At 50.5% G+C, this 22,755-nt stretch overlaps 1 protein-coding gene across 1 annotated transcript in view; it reads right to left on the bottom strand.

Annotated features, from left to right (window-relative positions):
- Positions 1–22,755, bottom strand: part of ATP8A2 (ATPase phospholipid transporting 8A2) — a 1,255,085-nt gene that overhangs the window by 688,566 nt on the left and 543,764 nt on the right. The window contains exon 25 of the mRNA XM_073583121.1: positions 18,426–18,598. Coding sequence (XP_073439222.1) covers positions 18,426–18,598 — 173 coding nt within the window. The remainder of the gene's footprint in view (positions 1–18,425; positions 18,599–22,755) is intronic.

A 22,755-nucleotide genomic window follows, 5' to 3' on the forward strand; every position in this document is an offset into this window, starting at 1 on the left:
TGGTGCCCGGGCTGCCCCTTTAAGAGAGACTTGACTGCTGCCTCTGCAAGACTTTCAACTCAGGATCTGTTTTAACTGTGGGTGCCTCTCAGCAGCCACTTTGGCCTTTGGGGCCCCTCAGGGTCTGATTTGGTGGGAGGGGCCCCTCAGGATCCGATTCGGTGGCCTGGGCTCCTCAGGGCTTGAGTTAGTGGACGGGATCCCTCAGGGTCTGATTTTGTGGCCGGGGCCCCTCAGGGTCTGATTTTGTGGGTGGGGTCCCTCAGGGTCCAATTTGGTGGTTGGGGCCTCTCTGGGTCTGATTTGGTGGGCGGGGCCCCTCAGGGTCCAATTTGGTGGGCGGGGCCACACAGAATCTGATTTGGTGGGCGGGGCCACTCAGGGTCCAATTTGGTGAGCGGGGCCCCTCAGGGTCCGATTTGGTGGGCGGGGTCCCTCAGGGTCAGAGTTGGTGGGTGGGGCCCCTCAGGGTCCGATTTGCTGGGCGGGGGCCATTCTGGGTCTGGTTTGGTGGGCGGGGCACCTCAGGGTTCGATTTTGTGGGTGGGTCCCATCAGGGTCTGATTTTGTGGCCGGGGCCCCTCAGGGAACGATTTTTTGGCCGGGGCCCCTCTTGGTCCGATTTTGTAGGTGGGGACCCTCAGGGTCCGATTTTGTGGGTGGGGACCCTCAGGGTCCAATTTCGTGAGTGGGGCCCCTCAGGGTCCGATTTTGTGGTTGGGGTCTTTCAGAATCCGATTTGGTGGGCGGGGCCACTCAGGGTTCAATTTTGTAGGTGGGGTCCCTCAGGGTCCGATTTTGTGGCCGGGGCCCCTCAGGGTCCGACTTTGTGGCCGGGGCCCGTCAGGGTCCGATTTTGTGGTTGGGGCCCCTCAGGGTCCGATTTTGTGGGTAGGGCCCCTCAGGGTCCGATTTTGTGAGTGGGGCCCCTCAGGGTCCGATGTTGTGGCCGGATCCCCTCAGGGTCCGATTTTGTGGGTGGGGCCCCTCAGGGTCCAATTTTGTGGCCGGGGCCCCTCAGGGTCCAATTTTGTGGGTGGGGCCCCTCAGGGTACAATTTGGTGGGCGGGGCCACTCTTGGTCTGATTTGGTGGGCGGGGCCACTCTGGGTCCGATTTGATGGGCGGGGCCACTCTGGGTCCGATTTGGTGAGCTGGGCCCCTCAGGGTCTGATTTGGTGGGCGGGATCTATCAGAGTCCGATATGGTGGACGGGGCCCATCAGGATCCAATTTGGTTGGCGGGGACCCTCGGGGTCCGATTTGGTGGGCGGGATACCTCGGGGTCTGATTTGGTGGGCGGGGCCCCTCGGGGTCCGATTTGGTGGGCGGGGCCCCTCGGGGTCCGATTTGGTGGGCGGGGCCCCTCGGGGTCCGATTTGGTGGGTGGGGGCCCTCGGGGTCCGATTTGGTGAGCCGGGCCACTCTAGGTCTGATTTGGTGGGCGGGCCACTCTGGGTCCGATTTGGTGGGCAGGGCCCCTCAGAGTTCAATTTGGTCAGCGGGGACCCTCAGGGTCCGATTTTGTGGTTGGGGCCTTTCAGAATCCGATTTAGTGGGCGGGGCCCCTCAGGGTCTGATTTGGTGGGCGGGGCCCCCCAGGGTCCGATTTGGTGGGCGGGGCCCCTCAGGGTCCAATTTGGTGAGCGGGGCCCCTCAGGGTCCCATTTGGTGGGCGGGGCCCCTCAGGGTCCCATTTGGTGGGCGGGGCCACTTTGGGTCCGATTTGGTGGACGGGGCCCTTCAGGGTCCAATTTAGTGGGCGGGGACACTGAGTCTGATTTTGTGGGTTGGGCCCCTCAGGGTCCGATTTTGTGGCCGGGGCCCCTCAGGGTCCGATTTTGTGTCCGGGGCCCCTCAGGGTCCGATTTTGTAGCCGGTGCCTCTCAGGGTCCGATTTTGTGGTTGGGGCCCCTCAGGGTCTGATTTTTTGGGCCGGGGCCCCTCAGGGTCTGATTTTGCTGGTGGAGCGCCTCAGGGTCCGATTTTGCGGGTGGGGCCCCTCAGGGTCCGATTTTGTGGTCGGGGCCCTTCAGGGTCCGATTTGGTGGCCGGGGCCACTCAGGGTCCGATTTTGTGGGCGGGGCCCCCTGGGTCTGATTTGGTGGGCGGGGCCACTCTGGGTCCAATTAGGTGGGGGGCACCTCAGGGTCCGATTTGGTGGGCGGGGCCCCTCAGGGTCCGATTTGGTGGGCGGGGCCCCTTAGGGTCCGATTTGGTGGGTGGGGCTCCTCAGGGTCCGAATTTGTGATTGGGGCCCCTCAGGGTCTGATTTTGTGGGTGGGGCCCCTCATGGTCAGATTTTGTGTCCGGGACCCCTCGGGGTCCGATTTTGTGGTTTGGGCCCTTCAGAATCTGATTTGGTGGGCGTGGTCCCTCAGGGTCCGATTTGGTGGGCGGGGCCCCTCAGGGTCCAATTTGGTGGGCGGGGCCACGCAGAATCTGATTTGGTGGCCCCCACTCAGGGTCCAATTTGGTGAGCGGGGCCCCTCAGGGTCCGATTTGGTGGGCTGGGCCAATCTGGGTTCGATTTTGTGGTTGGGGCCCCTCAGGGTCCGATTTCGTGAGTGGGGCCCCTCAGGGTCCGATTTTGTGGTTGGGGTCTTTCAGAATCCGATTTGGTGGTCGGGGCCACTCAGGGTCCGATTTGGTGGGCGGGGCCGCTCAGTGTCCGATTTGGTGGGCGGGGGCGCACGTTGGCGCACATTCTCTCTCAGGGGCATGCGTCATGTGATGAAGCTAGATTTGCATTTGTGCTGTGGGTTTCGCTTTAAGAGCTGATATGTGGCAGAAGCTCTGTCCTGGGGGCGTCATGTGACGTTCGTAGGCGTTGGCATAGTAACTGGGTGTGCCTGCGCATATCAATGAGCTTTACTGCCATTTCAATCGCCTCAGGGCACGTTTTAAGTTTCCCATTCAAATGCATTGAGACAGTGCATTCCAATGACAGGAAAAAAAAATTTCAAAAGCAAATTGCGCAAAAACTAAAACTCCGATCGACACGAAAAATACTTAGCACACGTCTCGTGGACGCTGGCTTCGAAACGACACCTCAACGGAGTCTGTGCGTGTAGCGGTTCGGCCCGCATTAATTGCGGAAATCAACTGAAAAATAGGAATAAGTTAGCAGCGTTCGGATTACAACATTAATACTAGATGTGTATTTCCTGAAGGAAGTACAGATAGTGGTTTGAAATGGAGCCCGGGCTGCCCCTTTAAGAGAGACTTGCCTGCTGCTGCCCCTGCAACTCAGGATACGTTTTAACTGTGGGTGCCTCTCAGGGGCCACTTTGGCCTCAGGTTCTTATTTGTGGGTGGGCCCCCTCAGGGCCTGATTTTGTGGGAGGGGCCCCTCAGGGTCCGATTTTGTGGCCGGGGCCCCTCAGGGTCCGATTTGGTGGCCGGGGCCCCTCAGGGTCCGATTTGGTGGCCGGGGCCCCACAGGGCCTGATTTGGTGGGTGGGGACCCTCAGGGTCCGATTTTGTGGCTGGGGCCCCTCAGGGTCCGATTTGGTGGTTGGGGCCCCTCAGGGTCCGATTTTGTGGCCGGGGCCCCTCAGGGTCCGATTTTTGTGGCCGGAACAGGGTCCGATTTTGTGGCCGGGGCCCCTCAGGGTCCGATTTTGTGGGTGGGGCCCCTCACAGTCCGATTTGGTAGGTGGGCCCTCTCAGGGTCTGATGTGGTGGGTGGGGACCCTCAGGGTCCGATTTGGTGGCCGTGGGCCCTCAGGGTCCGATTTTGGGGTCGAGGCGCCTCAGGGTCTGATTTGGTGGCCGGGGCCCCTCAGGGTCCGATTTTGTGGATTGGGCCCCTCAGGGTCTAATTTGGTGGCCGGGGCCCCTCAGGGTCTAATTTGGTGGCCGGGGCCCCTCAGGGTCCAATTTGGTGGGTGGGGCCACCTGGGTCTGATTTGGTGGGCGGGGCCACTCTGGGTCCGATTTGGTGGGCGGGGACACTCTTGATCCGATTTAGTGGGCATTGCCCCTCAGGGTCTGATTTGGTGGGCGGTGCCCCTCAGGGTCTGATATGGTGGGCGGGGCCCCTCAGGGTCTGATTTGGTGGGCGGGATCCCTCAGGGTCCAATTTGGTGGGCGGGGCCCCTCAGGGGTCGATTTGGTGGGCGGGGCCCCTCAGGGTCTGATTTAGTGGGCGAGGCCCCTCAGGGTCTGATTTGGTGGAACGGGGCCCCTCAGGGTCTGATATGGTGGGCGGGGCCCCTCAGGGTCCGATTTGGTGGGCGGGGCCCCTCAGGGTTCGATTTGGTGGGAGGGGCCCCTCAGGGTCCGATTTGGTGGGCGGGGCCCCTCAGGGTCCGATTTGGTGAGCGGGGCCCCTCAGAGTACAATTTGGTGAGCAGGGCCCCTCAGAGTCCGTTTTGGTGGGCGGGGCCCCTCAGGGTCCGATTTGGTGGGCAGGGGCGCACTTTGGCGCACATTCTCTCTCAGGGACATGCGTCATTTGATGAAGGTAGATTTGCATTTGTGCTGTGGGTTTCGCTTTAAGAGCTGATATTATGTGGCAGAAGCTGTCCTGGGGGCGTCATGTGACGTTCGTAGGCGTTGGCATAGTAACTGGGTGTGCCTGCGCATATCAATGAGCTTTACTGCCATTTCAATCGCCTCAGGGCACGTTTTAAGTTTCCCATTGAAAAGCATTGAGACAGTGCATTCCAATGACGCGAAAAAAAATTTTCAAACGCAAATTGCACAGAAACTACAAATCCGATCGACATGAAAAATACTTAGCACATCTCTCGTGGACGCTGGCTTCGAAACGACACCTCAACGGAGTCTGTGCGTGTAGCGGTTCGGGCCGCATTAATTGCGGAAATCAACTGAATAACTTGTGATTGGCGCATTATAATTGTAATACTAGATGTGTATTTCCTGAAGGAAGTACAGATAGTGGTTTGAAATGGTGCCCGGGCTGCCCCTTTAAGAGAGACTTGCCTGCTGCCCCTGCAAGACTTTCAACTCAGGATCCATTTTAACTGTGGGTGCCTCTCAGGGGCCACTATGGCCTCAGGGTCCGATTTTGTGGGTGGGACCACTCAGGGCCTGATTTTGTGGGTGGGGCCCCTCTGGGTCCGATTTTGTGGCCGGGGCACCTCAGGGTCCGATTTTGTGGGTGGGTCCCCTCAGGGTCCGATTTGGTGGGCGGGGCCACTAAGGGTCCGATTTGGTGGGCGGGGCCACTCAGGGTCCGATTTGGTGAGTGGGGACCCTGAGTTCAATTTGGTCAGCGGGGCCCCTCAGGGTCCGATTTGGTGGGTGGGGCCCTTCAGGGTCCGATTTTGTGGGTGGGGACCCTCAGGGTCCAATTTTATGGTTGGGACCTTTCAGAATCTGATTTGGTGGGTGGGGCCTCTCCTGGTCCGATTTGGTGGTCGGGGCCCCTCAGGGTCCGATTTGGTGGGCGGGGCCACGCTGGGTCTGAGTTGGTGGGCGGGGCCACTCTGGGTCTGATTTGGTGGGCGGGGCCCTTCAGGGTCCGATTTGGTGGGCGGGGACACTGAGTCTGATTTGGTGGGTGGGGCCCCTCAGGGTCCAATTTGGTGGGCTGTGCCACTCTGGGTCCGTTTTGGTGGGCGGGGCCACTCAGGGTCTGATTTTTTTAGCGGGGCCACGCTGGGTCCGATTTGGTGGGCGGGGCCCTTCAGGGTCCGATTTGCTGGGCGTGGACACTCAGTCTGATTTGGTGGGTGGGGTCCCTCAGGGTCCGATTTGGTGGGCTGTGCCACGCTGGGTCTGATTTGGAGGCCAGGGTGGATCAGCCTCCGATTTAGAGGTCGGGGTGGCACAGCCTCCGATTTGGAACCTGATGTCACTCAGCTTTCGATTTGGCGCGCCGGCCCTTTAAGACTCATTTCGGTGAGCCGGCCCTTTAACAATCACTTTGGTGCGTCGGCCCTTTAGGAGCCAGTTTGGCTCACTGGGCTTCTAAATCCACTTTGGCGCACATTCTCTCTCAGTGGCTTGCGTCATGTGATGAAGCTAGATTTGCATTTATGCTGTTGGTTTCGCTTTAAGAGCTGAAATTATCTGCCAGAAACGCTGTCCTAGAGAGGTCATGTGAAGTTCATAGGCATAGTAACTGCCTGCTGCCCCTGCAAGACTTTCAACTCAGGATACGATTTAACTGTGGGTGCCTCTCAGGGGCCACTTTGGCCTCATGGTCTGATTTTGTGGGTGGGGCCCCTCAGGGCCTGATTTTGTGGGTGGGGCCCCTCAGGGTCCGATTTTGTGGTTGGGTCCCCTCAGGGTCCGATTTTGTGGTTGGGTCCCCTCAGGGTCCGATTTTGTGGCCGCGGCCCCTCAGAGTCCGATTTTGTGGCCGGGGCCCCTCTGGGTCCGATTTTGTGGCAGGGGCCCCTCTGGGTCCGATTTTGTGGGTGGGGCTCCTCTGGGTCCAATTTCGTGGGCGGGACCACTCTGGGTCCAATTTGGTGGGCGGGGCCTCTCAGGGTCCGATTTTGTGGTTGGGTCCCCTCAGGGTCCGATTTTGTGGTTGGGGCCCCTCAGGATCCGATTTTGTGGCCGGGGCCTATCAGGGTCCAATTTTGTGACTGGGGCCCATCAGGGTCCGATTTTGTGGCCGCGGCCCCTCAGGGTCTGATTTTGTGGCAGGGGCCCCTCAGGGTCTGATTTTGTGGCAGGGGCCCCTCTGGGTCTGATTTTGTGGGCGGAGCCCCTCTGGGTCCAATTTGGTGGGCGGGACCACTCTGGGTCCAATTTGGTGGGCGGGACCACTCTGGGTCCGATTTGGTGGGTGGGGCCTCTCAGGGTCCGATTTGGTGGGCGGGGCAACTCTGGGTAAGATTTGGAGGCTGGGGTCGCTCAGCCTCCAATTTGGAGGCCGGGGTCGTTGAGCTTCCGATTTGGAGGCCGAGGTCAAAGAGCCTCTGATTTGGAAGCCGGGGTCGATGAACTTCCGATTTGGAGGCCGGGGTCGATCAGCCTCCGATTTGGAGGCCGGGGTGGCTCAGCCTCCGATTTGGAGGCCGGGGTGGCTCAGCCTCCGATTTGGAGGCCGGGGTGGATCAGCCTCCGATTTGGAGGCCGGGGTGGATCAGCCTCCGATTTGGAGGCCGGGGTGGCTCAGCCTCCGATTTGGAGGCCTGGGTCGATCAGCCTCCGATTTGGAGGCCTGGGTGGCTCAGCCTCCGATTTGGAGGCCGGGGTGGATCAGCCTCCGATTTGGAGGCCGGGGTGGCTCAGCCTCCGATTTGGAGGCCGGGGTGGCTCAGCCTCCGATTTGGAGGCCGGGGTGGATCAGCCTCCGATTTGGAGGCCGGGGTGGCTCAGCCTCCGATTTGGGAGGCCGGGGTGGCTCAGCCTCCGATTTGGGAGGCCGGGGTGGATCAGCCTCCGATTTGGAGGCCTGGGTGGATCAGCCTCCGGTTTGGAGGCCGGGGTGGATCAGCCTCCGATTTGGAGACTGGGGTGGATCAGCCTCCGATTTGGAGGCCTGGGTCGATCAGCCTCCGATTTGGAGGCCGGGGTGGCTCAGCCTCCGATTTGGAGGCCGGGGTGGCTCAGCCTCCGATTTGGAGGCCGGGGTGGCTCAGCCTCCGATTTGGAGGCCGGGGTGGCTCAGCCTCCGATTTGGAGGCCGGGGTGGCTCAGCCTCCGATTTGGAGGCCGGGGTGGCTCAGCCTCCGATTTGGAGGCCGGGGTGGCTCAGCCTCCGATTTGGAGGCCGGGGTGGATCAGCCTCCGATTTGGAGGCCGGGGTGGCTCAGGCTCCGATTTGGAGGCCGGGGTCGATCAGCCTCCGATTTGGAGGCCGGGGTCGATCAGCCTCCGATTTGGAGGCCGGGGTCGATCAGCCTCCGATTTGGAGGCCGGGGTGGCTCAGCCTCCGATTTGGAGGCCGGGGTCGATCAGCCTCCGATTTGGAGGCCGGGGTCGATCAGCCTCCGATTTGGAGGCCGGGGTGGCTCAGCCTCCGATTTGGAGGCCGGGGTGACTCAGCCTCCGATATGGAGGCCGGGGTGGCTCAGCCTCCGATTTGGTGTGTCGGCCCTTTAAGACTCATTTGGGTGCGCTGGCCCTTTAACAATCACTTTGGCGCGTTGGCCCTTTAAGAGCTAGTTTGGCTCACTTGGCTTCTTTTAAATCCACTTTGGCGCACACATTCTCTCTCAGGGGCATGTGTCATGTGATAAAGCTAGATTTGCATTTGTTCTGTGAGTTTCGCTTAAAGAGCTGATATTATGTGGCAGAGGCTCTGTGCTGGGGTTCAAGTGAAGTTCGTAGGCGTTGGCATAGTAACTGGGTCTGCTTGCGCATATCAATGAGCTCAACTGTCATTTCAATCGCCTCAGGGCACGTTTTGCCATTTCCTATTGAAATGCATTGGAGACAGTGCATTCCAATGACGGGAAAAAAAATTTTCAAACGCAAATTGCGCAAAAACTACAAATCCGATCGACACGAAAAATACTTAGCACACCTCTCATGGACGCTGGCTTCGAAACGACACCTCAACGGAGTCTGTGTGTGAAGCGGTTCGGGCCGCATTAATTGCGGAAATCAACTTAATAATAATAATAAGAAGAAGAAGAAGAAGAATAAGTTAGCAGCGTTCGGATTACAATATAGTGGTTTTTTCAAACCACTATAACTAGATGTGTATTTCCTGAAGGAAGTACAGATAGTGGTTTGAAATGGTGCCCGGGCTGCCCCTTTAAGAGAGACTTGCCTGCTGCCCCTGCAAGACTTTCAAGTCAGGATACGATTTAACTGTGGGTGCCTCTCAGGTGCCACTTTGGCCTCAGGGTCTGATTTTGTGGGTGGGGCCCCTCAGGGTCCGATTTTGTGGGTGGGGCCCCTCAGGGTCCGATTTTGTGGCCGGGGCCACTCAGGGTCCGATTTTGTGGCCGGGGCCACTCAGGGTCCGATTTGGTGGCCGGGGCCCCTCAGGGTCCGATTTGGTGGGTGGGGCCCCTCAGGGTCCGATTTGGTGGCCGCGGCCCCTCAGGGTCCGATTTCGTGGGCGGAGCCCCACTGGGTCCAATTTGGTGGGCGGGACCACTCTGGGTCCAATTTGGTGGGCGGGACCACTCTGGGTCCAATTTGGTGGGCGGGGCCTCTCAGGGTCCGATTTGGTGGGCGGGGCCCCACAGGGTCCGATTTGGTGGGCGGGGCCCCTCAGGGTCCTATTTGGTGGGCAGGGCCTCTCTGGGTCTGATTTGGTGGGTGGGGCCACTCTGGGTAAGATTTGGAGGCTGGGGTCGCTCAGCCTCCAATTTGGAGGCCGGGGTCGTTGAGCTTCTGATTTGGAGGCCGAGGTCAAAGAGCCTCAGATTTGGAGGCAGGGGTCGATGAGCTTCTGATTTGGAGGCCGGGGTCGATGAGCCTCCGATTTGGAGGCCGGGGTGGCTCAGCCTCCGATTTGGAGGCCGGGGTGGCTCAGCCTCCGATTTGGAGGCCGGGGTGGCTCAGCCTCCTATTTAGAGGCCGGGGTGGCTCAGCCTCCGATTTGGAGGCCGGGGTGGCTCAGCCTCCGATTTGGAGGCCGGGGTGGCTCAGCCTCCGATTTGGAGGCCGGGGTGGCTCAGCCTCCGATTTGGAGGCCGGGGTCGATCAGCCTCCGATATGGAGGCCGGGGTCGATCAGCCTCCGATTTGGAGGCCGGGGTGGCTCAGCCTCCGATTTGGAGGCCGGGGTCGATCAGCCTCCGATATGGAGGCCGGGGTCGATCAGCCTCCGATTTGGAGGCCGGGGTCGATCAGCCTCCGATATGGAGGCCGGGGTCGATCAGCCTCCGATTTGGAGGCCGGGGTGGCTCAGCCTCCGATTTGGAGGCCGGGGTGGCTCAGCCTCCGATTTGGAGGCCGGGGTGGCTCAGCCTCAGATTTGGAGGCCGGGGTGGCTCAGCCTCCGATTTGGAGGCCGGGGTGGCCCAGCCTCCGATTTGGAGGCCGGGGTGGCTCAGCCTCCGATTTGGAGGCCGGGGTGGCTCAGCCTCCGATTTGGAGGCCGGGGTGGCTCAGCCTCCGATTTGGAGGCCGGGGTCGATCAGCCTCCGATTTGGAGGCCGGGGTGGCTCAGCCTCCGATTTGGAGGCCGGGGTGGCTCAGCCTCCGATTTGGAGGCCGGGGTCGTTCAGCCTCCGATATGGAGGCCGGGGTCGATCAGCCTCCGATTTGGAGGCCGGGGTGGCTCAGCCTCCGATTTGGAGGCCGGGGTCGATCAGCCTCCGATATGGAGGCCGGGGTCGATCAGCCTCCGATTTGGAGGCCGGGGTCGATCAGCCTCCGATATGGAGGCCGGGGTCGATCAGCCTCCGATTTGGAGGCCGGGGTGGCTCAGCCTCCGATTTGGAGGCCGGGGTGGCTCAGCCTCAGATTTGGAGGCCGGGGTGGCTCAGCCTCAGATTTGGAGGCCGGGGTGGCTCAGCCTCCGATTTGGAGGCCGGGGTGGCCCAGCCTCCGATTTGGAGGCCGGGGTGGCTCAGCCTCCGATTTGGAGGCCGGGGTGGCTCAGCCTCCGATTTGGAGGCCGGGGTGGCTCAGCCTCCGATTTGGAGACCGGGGTCGATCAGCCTCCGATTTGGAGGCCGGGGTCGATCAGCCTCCGATTTGGAGGCTGGGGTGGCTCAGCCTCCGATTTGGAGGCCGGGGTGGCTCAGCCTCCGATTTGGAGGCCGGGGTGGCTCAGCCTCCGATTTGGAGGCCGGGGTGGCTCAGCCTCCGATTTGGAGGCCGGGGTGGCTCAGCCTCCGATTTGGAGGCCGGGGTGGCTCAGCCTCCGATTTGGAGGCCGGGGTGGCTCAGTCTCCGATTTGGTGTGTCGGCCCTTTAAGACTCATTTGGGTGCGCTGGCCCTTTAACAATCACTTTGGCGCGTTGGCCCTTTAAGAGCTAGTTTGGCTCACTGGGCTTCTTCTAAATCAAATTTGGCGGACATTCTCTCTCAGGGGCATGTGTCATGTGATGAAGCTAGATTTGCATTTGTGCTGTGAGTTTCGCTTTAAGAGCTGATATTATGTGGCAGAGGCTCTGTGCTGGGGTTCAAGTGAAGTTCGTAGGCGTTGGCATAGTAACTGGGTCTGCCTGCGCATATCAATGAGCTCAACTGTCATTTCAATCGCCTCAGGGCACGTTTTGCCATTTCCTATTGAAAAGCATTGGAGACAGTGCATTCCAATGACGGGAAAAAAAATTTTCAAACGCAAATTGCGCAAAAACTACAAATCCGATCGACACGAAAAATACTTAGCACACCTCTCATGGACGCTGGCTTCGAAACGACACCTCAACGGAGTCTGTGCGTGTAGCGGTTCGGGCCGCATTAATTGCGGAAATCAACTTAATAATAATAAGAAGAAGAAGAAGAAGAAGAATAAGTTAGCAGCGTTCGGATTACAATATAGTGGTTTTTTCAAACCACTATAACTAATGACTGGTTGGGGGTCCCAATCCCTGCATCCTGCAAAGATCCTTAAGTTATGCTCACAGTGAATTATTTTTCCAAACATTTATCACTCAAAAAAAATCTGGAAATGTGCTCAGAAAAAAGTTTAAAGGGAATCTATCACCAGGCATTTACTACGTCTTTTGAGAACAGCATGGTATAGGGAATATACCATAATTCCAGTGATGTATCACTTACTTTACTGGGTTAAAGTTTTGTTTTTTTAAAGTGATTCATCTGCTGAAGATCTCAGAATACTGATCCCGGTATAACCATGTAAACACCACTGATTCGTAGGTTTCTGTGTACACTGCGTATAGGCAGAAAACTGTCAGAGGTGGGGATGCAGTTGGACTAGCTAGCAGCAGGCCAAGAGATGTCCTCTAGTGATAATCTGCTGATAAAACACTGACATTATAAAAGCTAAACTAAGCAGCCAAGTGACAAATCGATGGAGTCAGGATCTCTGTTTCAACATTATGCCGATCTCTGATTAGGTAGGAAGAACTTGGTGACAGATTCCCTTTAAAGAATCTTCCTATTCACCTCTATATAAAAATTACTTTCTGGCTCATGTTCAGGTTTTCAAGTGTCTTTTAACAGATCCAGGTATCCAAAAACACCAATCGGTTAAAAGAAGTGAGCTGACCATTCTCCATGTGTTTTCCAGTTATATGTTACCAACTTTACCATGGAAGTCAGTCACTAAGTTTATATTAGATTCATCACGTCACTGTAAGGCTAGTTTCACACTAGCGTTTATGAGCGCAGCGACGGCCTGCGCACGGCCACAGCTAAGCCCCGCCCCCTGCCGCGCCCCTGCCGGTAGCTCCGCCCACCGGCGCATGACGCTGCATGCGCCCTGCGTCCCCTATCTTTATCACGCCTTTTTGACGGTGCGCCGACGCAACCAAACTGCAGCAGGTTGCGTTTGGCGCAGGTCGGCGCACCGTCAAAAGGACGCATGTCCGCCAAACGCATACTGCGCACGGCCTGCGCCCCCTGTGATAAAGATAGGGGACGCAGGGCGCATGCAGCGTCATGCGCCGGTGGGCGGAGCTACCGGCGGGGGCGGGGCTTAGCGGCGGCCGTGCGCAGGCCGTCGCTGCGCTCATAAACGCTAGTGTGAAACTAGCCTAAGGCCTGACAGACCCCTCCAACTTAACATTGGTCCGATGAATGGTGCTATCCATGCCATGTTACATCTCTATAGACAGGTAAAATCACGGTAAGAAACATGATGACAATAGCTACCGCCTGGAAACTCCACGGGCAAACATAACCTATGCTTAAACATGACAAATTATTTATACTTAGAGTATAAAATATACATAAAATTTATGAAGATAAATGTTTTCATGTTCAATAGCTTATATATTATGTTTTGCTTATATAGCGCTATCATATTCTGCATAGCTGTACAGACATTATCATCTGTGCCCATTGGAGCTCACAATCTAAATTCTCTATCAGTATGTCTTTGGAATTTGGGAGGAAACTGGAGAACCCGGAGGAAACCCGCGGAAACACGGAGAAAACATACAAACTCTTTGCAGATTTTGTCCTTGATGTTCACTTGTAACCATTGTGTTTATTATATGTGGACTACGGAGTCTCTCATGTAGTTTTAGGTGCCTATCCGTCATGGATATAGTGCTTGGACTGCCGAGTTACTTATGTACTGTCCATCGATTCAGAAGAAAAAGTAAATGCCCCCACAATAGCTTAGGTTTCTTAGTGTGTAAGATGCAACGATATAGACGTGAATTTCTGATCTACCCTCTTGCATGATTAGAACGTGCTGGGAGATTAGAGAACAGATATGACTCACAACTTTCTTATAATATCCCAGCAGCACGTGGGCAGCACAGCTGAGTTTAGCTGTGTCACATTACGAGCCAGTCTATCTGCTCTCCTACATTCATGGCACTGTCAGCTCTGCTGCAGTGCCCTTTCCTCCACACTGCCTGTCCAGAGATAAGTCAGTAATCACACTTATGTCTGTTGTGCCCAGACGGGCCCACCATTATTGTGAACAAAGCAGTCATGTTACTATTTTTTATTGGATTAAAATAAAGTTCTTGGATTTTATCATTGAAGCTTTACCTTCTCATTCTAATGTGCTCTTCACGGCATCAGGAGGAGACAGGGTCCCCGCTCAAGTTTTCTGCGCTCCACTGAGAACGTTAAAGGGTGAGCTGAATCAATCTCTTTGTATTGAGTGTTTGAGAATTGGCAGTACAGCAGAGCTGGCAGTGCTATGAGAGGTGGTGCTGATAGAATGATATGTAGTGTGAAAAATAAACTCAACACCTGTACTGCTGGTACCTTATCTGAAAGGTGCTACTCATCTGTGCTGTCTACTCATTCAGGAGATCAGAGCTGTATTCTTACATCTCACACACTGAGATACCTAAACTACTGTTGGGGTGTGTTCATTTTCTGATATGTTGCTGCCTGTTTATGATTGGTCAGCATCATACAGGGGGAAGAAGTACTCACCCTCAGTGAATGTTGTCAGAAAACACCCACTTGGATGTGACTTAAAAAGTAAACTCATTATGTACCAAATATTTTGGTTGCCAATACCTCTGCATTGGAGAGGCGAAATAGAAAAAAAACAAAAAAAATTTTTATTACACTCTGCAACCATTATTAAATTCTGTGTCCAGTGCAAATTAAAAAGATTGGTGTAAGGTTCTCTTTACTATGCACTATATTTTACAGGTGCAAGATTACACAACCTGTTTAAAATTGTTAAAAGACTTATATTACAGAAAAATTGCATACAATGACATACAGCTCATGGATATAGCAGGAGTAGGCCAAGTTTCACTGTGGGAAAATTTGCAAAAGGATAAAATTCACTTAAACAGTCTAACTTTAAACATAAGGAAAAACCCCGAGTTATTGGATTTACTTAAAGCGATATACTAGACACTGAATTCACGTCTTATGTGCTGGACCAAATTACTTAAAATTGCTGAGCAAACAAGAGCGCACCTTTCAGAAACATTTCTGGCACTTGTGATTATCCAAGTCTGGCAAAAGTTTATGGAACAAAAGCCAGACCGCAGCACAAGGGTTATTTTCTCAATTTCCTCTTGACAGATATACATGAGATAGGTAGTAATATTATTAGTAGTAATAATTAAAGTAGAAAAAAATAAAGCAGAATTCAGCTGAAACTATGCTTTGCCTATTAATTAGATATCATCATTAATTTAGAACACAATATTTTCTTATACTCCGCAGTCCTCCAGGTAAATTTCTTTATTTCGGCTGCTGCGGGTGTTTTATTTCCTTTCTTATATGGTCTCAAAAGGAATAAATCACCATTTTTTTTTAAATTATTTAAAACATATATTTTTGGTTTATTTTTTAGTTATTTTGCGCATGGTATATTTTTATAACATTTTCATCATATGAATATAAAAAGAAAGGAGACGTGTACAGCGTTGCAGCAGAGACCTGGAGATAAAAAGACGTCAGAAAATAACCCACTGAGTTACATGGGAGAGTTTTGTGAGCAGTACTCCTTCTGGATAGATGGGGGAGAGCTGAGCTATCTCCATCACGTATAATCAAAGAGCTTTATAATATAGGAACAGTTTCAGTAAGGCCTCATTCAAAGTCCATTTATAATGCACTCTAGCTGTAATAAGTAGGAAGGAGCCTATAATCCAAAAATAAAATCCAATATACCCGTATATAAGCCGACCCGAGTATAAGCCGACCCCCCTAATTTGCCACAAAAAACTGGGAAAGCTTATTGACTGAGCATAAGCCGAGGGTGGGAAATGCAACATGCTCCATATTAATATATGCTCCATATAATGCTGCACAAAGGTTAATGGTGGCCCATAATATGCTCCATATTAATATATGCCCCATATAATAATGCTGCACAAAGGTTATTGGTGGCCCATAACATGCTCCATATATGCCCCATATAATAATGCTGCTGTGATTAAAAAAAAAAAAATGACATACTCACCTCTCCTTATGGCATCCTTATGGCATGACTGGCTTACCCTCCCCCAGTGCTAATCACCCTCCTGGTGTCTGCATATCCGGCTCTGCTACATCTCAGTCCCGGCGTCTGTATCTCCCTTCCTTTCTTCTTCCTGTGCTGGTCACATGGTACTGCTCATTAAAGTCATTAATATGCAGCTCCACCCCTATGAGAGTGGAGACACGTCCATATTCATAACTTTAATGAGCAGTACCATGTGACCACACAGGAAGAGAGGAAGGGAAATACAGATGCCGGGACTGAGATGTAGCAGAGCCGGATATGCAGACGCCAGGAGGGTGAGTATCATGTCTCCTACTCCCCCTCCCTCGTGGGTTTCAGGTGTATGACTCATGTATAAGCCGAGAGGGTCTTTTTCAGCCCAAAAAAGGGGCTGAAAAACTAGGCTTATACACGAGTATATACGGTAGATAAGAGCACACTGAAAAAAAAATAATATATAAAATAAGTGTTACTCTAATTTAATCAGAAATCAAACAAATCTGTAAATAAATAAATATTTTATACACACCTACACAATAACAATAACATTTAAAAGTTATTAGTATAAACAAGAAACAATTAAAGCTAGAGGAGGCCAATGAGAGACACAAAATAATGAAGCTAAGAAAAGAATACAAAGCGTAGCCACAAGGTTGCATGAATACTACCAAGGAGTTACAATAACAGGTGTGTATAGGCACATAAATATATATATATATATATATATATATATATATATAACTATATTGTGGTGTAGTGACCACTGTGTCCGCTAGGGGGCGCTGTGTGGGTGTCCCAGGAGAGAGGATGAGTGGCAGGATGCTGAATTATCATTATGTATCCCAAGGTAGGTGGCCTTGGGATGGAAGCTTGAATATGTGTGTTGATCAGCAGAGGTACTGCTGAGCTTTCGTTACACTGTGTCAGGGAGAGCTTTCCAGGTAGCTGGTGAAACGGGCAGAACCACTACCTACAAACCCACCTAGGGGTGGTGTCTAGAACGCCATAATAAAGTGTATGAATGCTTGCAGGACCTGTGATGAGGTCATAGCCATGTGATCCGGTGGGCGTGGCTACGGACCATATAAGGTGGCCAGGGTAGGTCACATGACTGAATTCTTGGACCCGCTTGGTCCGTATGGAAGGTCTCATCTGGGCTGACGTGGCTGCCTTCCTGACAGCACGTGGAGAGGCTGTGTATAATGGCTGCATACGTCTGAGAGTCCCAGGGAGAGGGAATGAACGTCTGCACGGAGAAGCAGCCATGAGGTAACCCTGACAGGGGATATAACTGTGAGGCCAGAGAGCGTGTGTGCTGGACATTGCACAACTTGTGTGACCACAGGATAAACAGAGTGAAGCTCTGTCATGGACGCTATGCTGTTTATGAACTTTCTGTTGCTGTTCATGGTTTATGCTGCATAATAAACCGAATGGACTGAGTTATGAAACCTGTGCCGGACGTGATTTATTGGCTGCCTAGCGAGTATCCCCTACCTGAATAACAAGCACTACCTTACAATATATATATATATATATATATATATATATATATATATATATATATATATATACATATACTCAAAGTAAATGACAATGCAATTCTGCGAGTTAGACATATAGAGATTTGGTGCAATGTATTGCAGAAAAATAAAATCTATAGTGAAAAGATAAAGATGCATTACAATCACACATACCCAAAAATTATAATAGAATGTGTCACAACATTGGCCTTCATCCCATTTAGCAGGACACATTTATGTCAGTGTGTGCTCACCCAAACAGGTTATAGTTCTTTCTCCTGTAGAAAAGGGAGCCACTATCACACCAATCTCCGTATCCTCTTCAGCCTGAGCTTCAGAAGCCTTCAGCGCCAAACAGAAGTATCAACTCCGGGCACAGTTCATGCCAAAGAGACTGCAGCCTCCGCTCCCACAAACAGACTACTCAGCTTTCCAAGATGACCCATGCAGTCTCCATTCAGAGAGAGACCCTGGCACATCTCTCTCCCAGCTACAGCTCACATTTTGGTTGAACACTCACCAGCTTCAACACACTTGACTATGCTCCATCCAACAGACTGATACAAAAGGTGAACACAGGCCTTGGTATTTGCTCAAATCAAGTCAGGTACATCTAATCAAGACTTGCAGTGCTAGAATTTAACCCTTGCCTACCTGGCTTTGCTACATCACAGACAATGAGCGATGGGTTCTGTAGAGCCCTATTCTTCAGATCTGGAGCCCTGTTCTAGGGGTCACTGGGAGTCCTTGAAGTTGGATAGCCATGATCAGTAAGTTATCCCTTATCCTATAGTTAGGGAATAACTATTCAATTGTGGGGTTACCCCTCTAACTTAAAAAAAAAAAATCTAAAATTAATTAATACATTTTCACCATATTAGCACTTATGTCTTTAATTCGAAGTCTGATATTGCAGGTCAAGGGTGTGTGCTGCAATACTAGACAACCAATGGACAAAAGTTGGCATGTTTCTGGAAAAAAAGAAAACCAAAAACTTTTTTCTACTTTTAGACCCCATTAGATGGCTTTAACCTGGTTAGCAGGTTTGCTCGTCACACTTTAAATTCATTAGTTAAAAAAAATGGTTACTAAAAAAAAAAATTGAAAAACAAAAAAAAAAAAAATCAGCACCTGAGTTGTCAAGTAGAGGAACATTCCTAAAGTACAGTATCTCAAATAAAAATGGGAAGGGAAATGTAAAACAAATCAACATCTGGTTACATTGTAGTTTTCCAGCTGAGATTATCTAAAGTTTCTGTTTTGCTCATAATAAATGCCCCAGTTAAACGCTTTTTTCCCTGTATTGATTTGTCTGTTAAATCTTTCTGTGCTATACATTTCCCAAACAAGCTATTTTACAAGATCTAGTATAGATTTTACATCCCCATCTCCAGACATAACCACTTCAAGATTATGATGGCTGTTATGAAAATGAAAAACACATATAGTGGGAAATTTTCTGTACCTGCAGCAGATAACGGCCTTACAAGAGAGCGCCAAGTCTAAGAAGCACTGACGGACTTCAAATGAGAGCGCATACTTCAGGGTCTGCCCATCGATTATTAAGGCTATGTCGTTCTCTTTTCCAAGCGAGTCTCCCAGGTTAGTGCAGTGATTTGTTAACGTTTCTCTTGTTGCCTTGAAAAAAATAATACAGAGAATTCAATTTAGCGGTAGTAATTGATTAACCACTTTATGACTGTTGAATTATTGCAGGTGGTCAACTGTTATACATCGTATAATATATAAATATATGAAACACAGTCATATCGGCTTAGAATCTAAAGATTCATTCCCTTAGTATATGAAACGCAATGTAAGAGGGAAGGAGGACAATTATGGGATAGTCTCTCTGTCTGTGCTGATGCTGAGAGGTGAAGAGGGAGCAGGAGGAGCAGAGTGATCTAATTGGCTTAAATCACATAGGATAGATTTGATATTACGCCAAGAAGAGCCCACCCGCCCAGAAAAAAATTGATAAGGAAGTTTAACATTTACGTAAGGGATATACAGTGAAGGACAAAACTAAAAAAAACGGTACATCTGATTGCACTGCATCTAAAACACATCTAAAACTACCTATGGGCTCATTTAGAAGTCCAATGTTCTCCAATACGAGAAAAACGGATAGATTATGCTGGTCATACTTGGACCACACTCTGCTCAAAGTGTCATCAGATTTTCGCATATGTGGAGAAAAAAAAAATCTCAACCTTCTCCTTTCTGACAGTCCGTGAAAATCTGGCCGCACTTGGACCGAGTGCAGTACGATATTTTTATGGACCCATAAACTTGCAATGTCAATTTTGACCGGACCTTGGATCAAAATCGGATAGGTCTCCACAATTTTAAAAATCACAGATGTATGACTGGCCCCATAGGTTATCACAAGAACGAGAGATATCCATGTAAATCATGTAGAACATGTGTACGTGAAAACTGGACATGGGAATGAGTTTTAAGGAGGGATTTTGATTTTTCTTTAGTACCTATAGACAGACACTCTGAAACAATGAAAAATATACTTAGAGTCTGCTGGGCCTCTCCCTTTAGCCAGCTTGACATGACTTTATAAAAAATCATCAGCGTTTCATCCAAAAAAACTTGGAACAATTTTTTTCTCACTTGTCATCGGTGTGCAGTGCAATCCATTTTTTTACATACATACTATAAATAATTTACGAGATCATTTAAAGTTTCCCATGTTAAAGGGAACAGGTCACCTGTTTTGGCCGATATAAGTTACGACCATCACCTTTCAGGGCTGATACACAGCATTCTATAATGTTGTATATCTGCCCCCAACCCGACCTGTAAGAGAAGAAAAATAGCTTTTATTATACTCACCTGCGGGGCGGGGTGGTCTCATGGGTGTCGCTCTTCTTGGTCCTGCGCCTCCCATCTTCTTGCGATGCTGCCCTCCTGCATGTGGATGATATGTCCTTGCGTCATCCACACGGACTCCGCGGCACTGTGCTCCTGCGCAGGCATACTTCTCTGTCCTGTTGAGGGCAGAGCAAAGTACTGCAGTGTGCAGGTGCTAGGAAAGGTCAGAGAGCCCCGGCACCTGCACACTGCATTACTTTGCTCTGCCCTCAACAGGGCAGAGAAGTGCGCCTGCGCAGGATTGCGGTGCAGTGGATGATGCAGGGACGTGTCATCCACAAGAAGCAAGCAGGAAGTCGGCATTGCAAGAAGATAGGAGGCACCGGACCAAGAAAAGCGACATCCATTGGACCGGCGGACCGCCCCACATGTGAGTATAATAAAAGTTATTTTTCTTCTCTTTCAGGTCAGGTTTGGGGCAGATGTGCATCATTATAGAATGCTGTGTATCAGCCCTGAAAGGTGATGGCCGTAATTTAAATTGGCCAAAACTGGTGACAGGTTCCCTTTAAAGAATTACAATGTATTCGTAAAATATTCAGGATTGAGAGTCCTCAGTAGTTGTATCCGTAAAAACCCTATGCTGTACATATGGGTTTTTTGTGCATGCATACACAGACTTGAACATATGAGTCTCATACGATTTACAGAAAAAACTACTGTAGGCTGTGATTTTTTTCACACTCAGATTTGGTCAGTGAAAAAAAAAACGCTCATTTATACTGTTCCATTCAATAACATTAGTCTGAGTGCTGTTTTTTACAGACAGCACACACGTTGACAATACAGTTGTGTGACCGTGCCCTTACTATGTGAAACTGGAAGAATAAGGATCATTTTACAGTACCTGGCTCTACCAGTGTGTAAGATTTATGCTGTGAGAGGGGAAGAGGTAGGAAAAGAAAAATCTTCTAAATGACATTAGCCACAAAGACATCACCCCAAGAAGAGCCCACCATCTCAGCAAAAAAATGAAGAATATTTACAGAAGAGATATACAGTATAGTCATTGTCAAAAATGTTGGCACCCTGGAAACTGTTCCAGAAACTAAAGTATTTCTCCCAGAAAATTACTACAATTACACACGTTATACACGTTTATTTCCTTTGCATGTATTGGAATATCAGACAAAATAAGGCAAATAGGACATTTCACACAAAACTCCAAAAATGGGCAGAGCAAAATTGTTGGCACCTTTCCAAAATTGTGGATAAACAACTTTGTCTCAAGCATGTGATGCGCGTTCAAACTCACCTGTGGCAAGTAACAGGTGTGGGCAATATAAAAAAATCACACTTGAAGCCAGATAAAAAGGGGAGAGGTTGACTCAATCCTTGTATTGTGTGTCTATGTGTGCCACACTAAGCATGGAATACAGAAGGAGGAGAAGAGAACTCTGAGGACTTGAGAACCAAAATTGTTGAAAAATATCAACAATTACAAGTCCATCTCCAGAGATCCTGATGTTCCTTTGTCTATGGCGTGCAACATAAATCAAGAAGTTAGTTTACAACCCTTGGCACTGTAGCTAATCTCCCTGCACGTAGACGGGAAGGGAAATTGATGAAAGATTGCAACGCAGGATAATCCGGATGGAAGATAAGGAGCCCCAATCAAGTTACAAAGAAATTCAAGCTGTCCTGCAAGCTCAGGGTGCATTAGAGTCAAGCTGTCCTGCAAGCTCAGGGTGCATTAGAGTCAGCGCGAACTATCCGTTGACATTTGAATGAAATTAACCATTATGGCAGGAGACCCAAGAAGATCTCACTGCTGACACAAAAACATAAAACAGCTAGACTGCAGGTTGCCAAAATGTTCGCGAATAAGACAAAATTCTTCTGGGAAAGGATGTTATGGACAGACTCTAGCAAGATGAAGTTTTTTGGTAAAGAATATTATTCTAGTGTTTGCCGAAAACAGAATGAGGTCTACAAGGAAAAGAACACAGTACCTACAGTCAAATATGATGGAGGTTCAAAGATGTTTTGGAGTTGTTTTGCTGTCTCTGGAACTGGGTGCCTTAACTGTGTGCAAGGCATCATGAAATCTGAAGATTCCCATTGGATTTGGGGTTGAAATGTAGTCTCCAGTGTCAGAAAGATGGGTTTGCATCCTAGATCATGGGTTTTCCAGGAAGCCAATGACCCCAAACATACTTCAAGAAGTACCCAGAAATGGATGGCAACAAAGCACTGGAGAGTTCAGAAGTGGCCAGCAATGAGCCCGAATTTAAATCCCATTGAACACCTGTGGAGGGATCTTAAAATTTCTGTTAGGAGTAGGCACACTTCAAATATGAGAGACCAGGACCAGTTTGCAAAAGAAGAGTGGTCCAAAATTCCAGTTAAGAGGTGCAAGAAGCTTGATCGTTATAGGAAGTGATTGATTGCAGTTATTTATTCCAAAGGGTATGCAACCAAATATTAAGTTGAGGATTCCAACAATTTTGTCCTGCCAATTTTTGGGGTATTGTGTGAAATTATTTCCAATTTGCCTTTGTTTCCTCTGTTTTTTTTGTGTTATTCCAACACACACAAAGGAAATTAACATGTGTATAACAAAACATATGTAATTGCAATAATTTTCTGGGACAATTTCGAGGATGCAAACACTTTCGGCCATGACTGTATAAGGAAGGAAAACACTCAAAATATATAGTCTCTGAGGAGTATTCCACATCACCTAAAATATGTGATAAATGTCTGATAGATGCAGGTCCTACCTATGAGATCTACAACAATGTCTAAAACCCGGGGTCTCTAACCCATGCCCCACCTGGCACAGAGTCCTCCACATTCAGAAAGTTAACAGGTGAGTATGCATGCTGACTATAATATTTACATAGCTCCAGTGTAAGTGAATACCTCGTAGGAAGGGACAGGGATCAGGGGGACATTTTTTCTAGTCT

Source organism: Dendrobates tinctorius, unplaced genomic scaffold (assembly GCF_039654945.1).
Source record: "Dendrobates tinctorius isolate UK_male_01 unplaced genomic scaffold, ASM3965494v1 ptg000075l, whole genome shotgun sequence".
Lineage (NCBI taxonomy): Eukaryota > Metazoa > Chordata > Amphibia > Anura > Dendrobatidae > Dendrobates > Dendrobates tinctorius.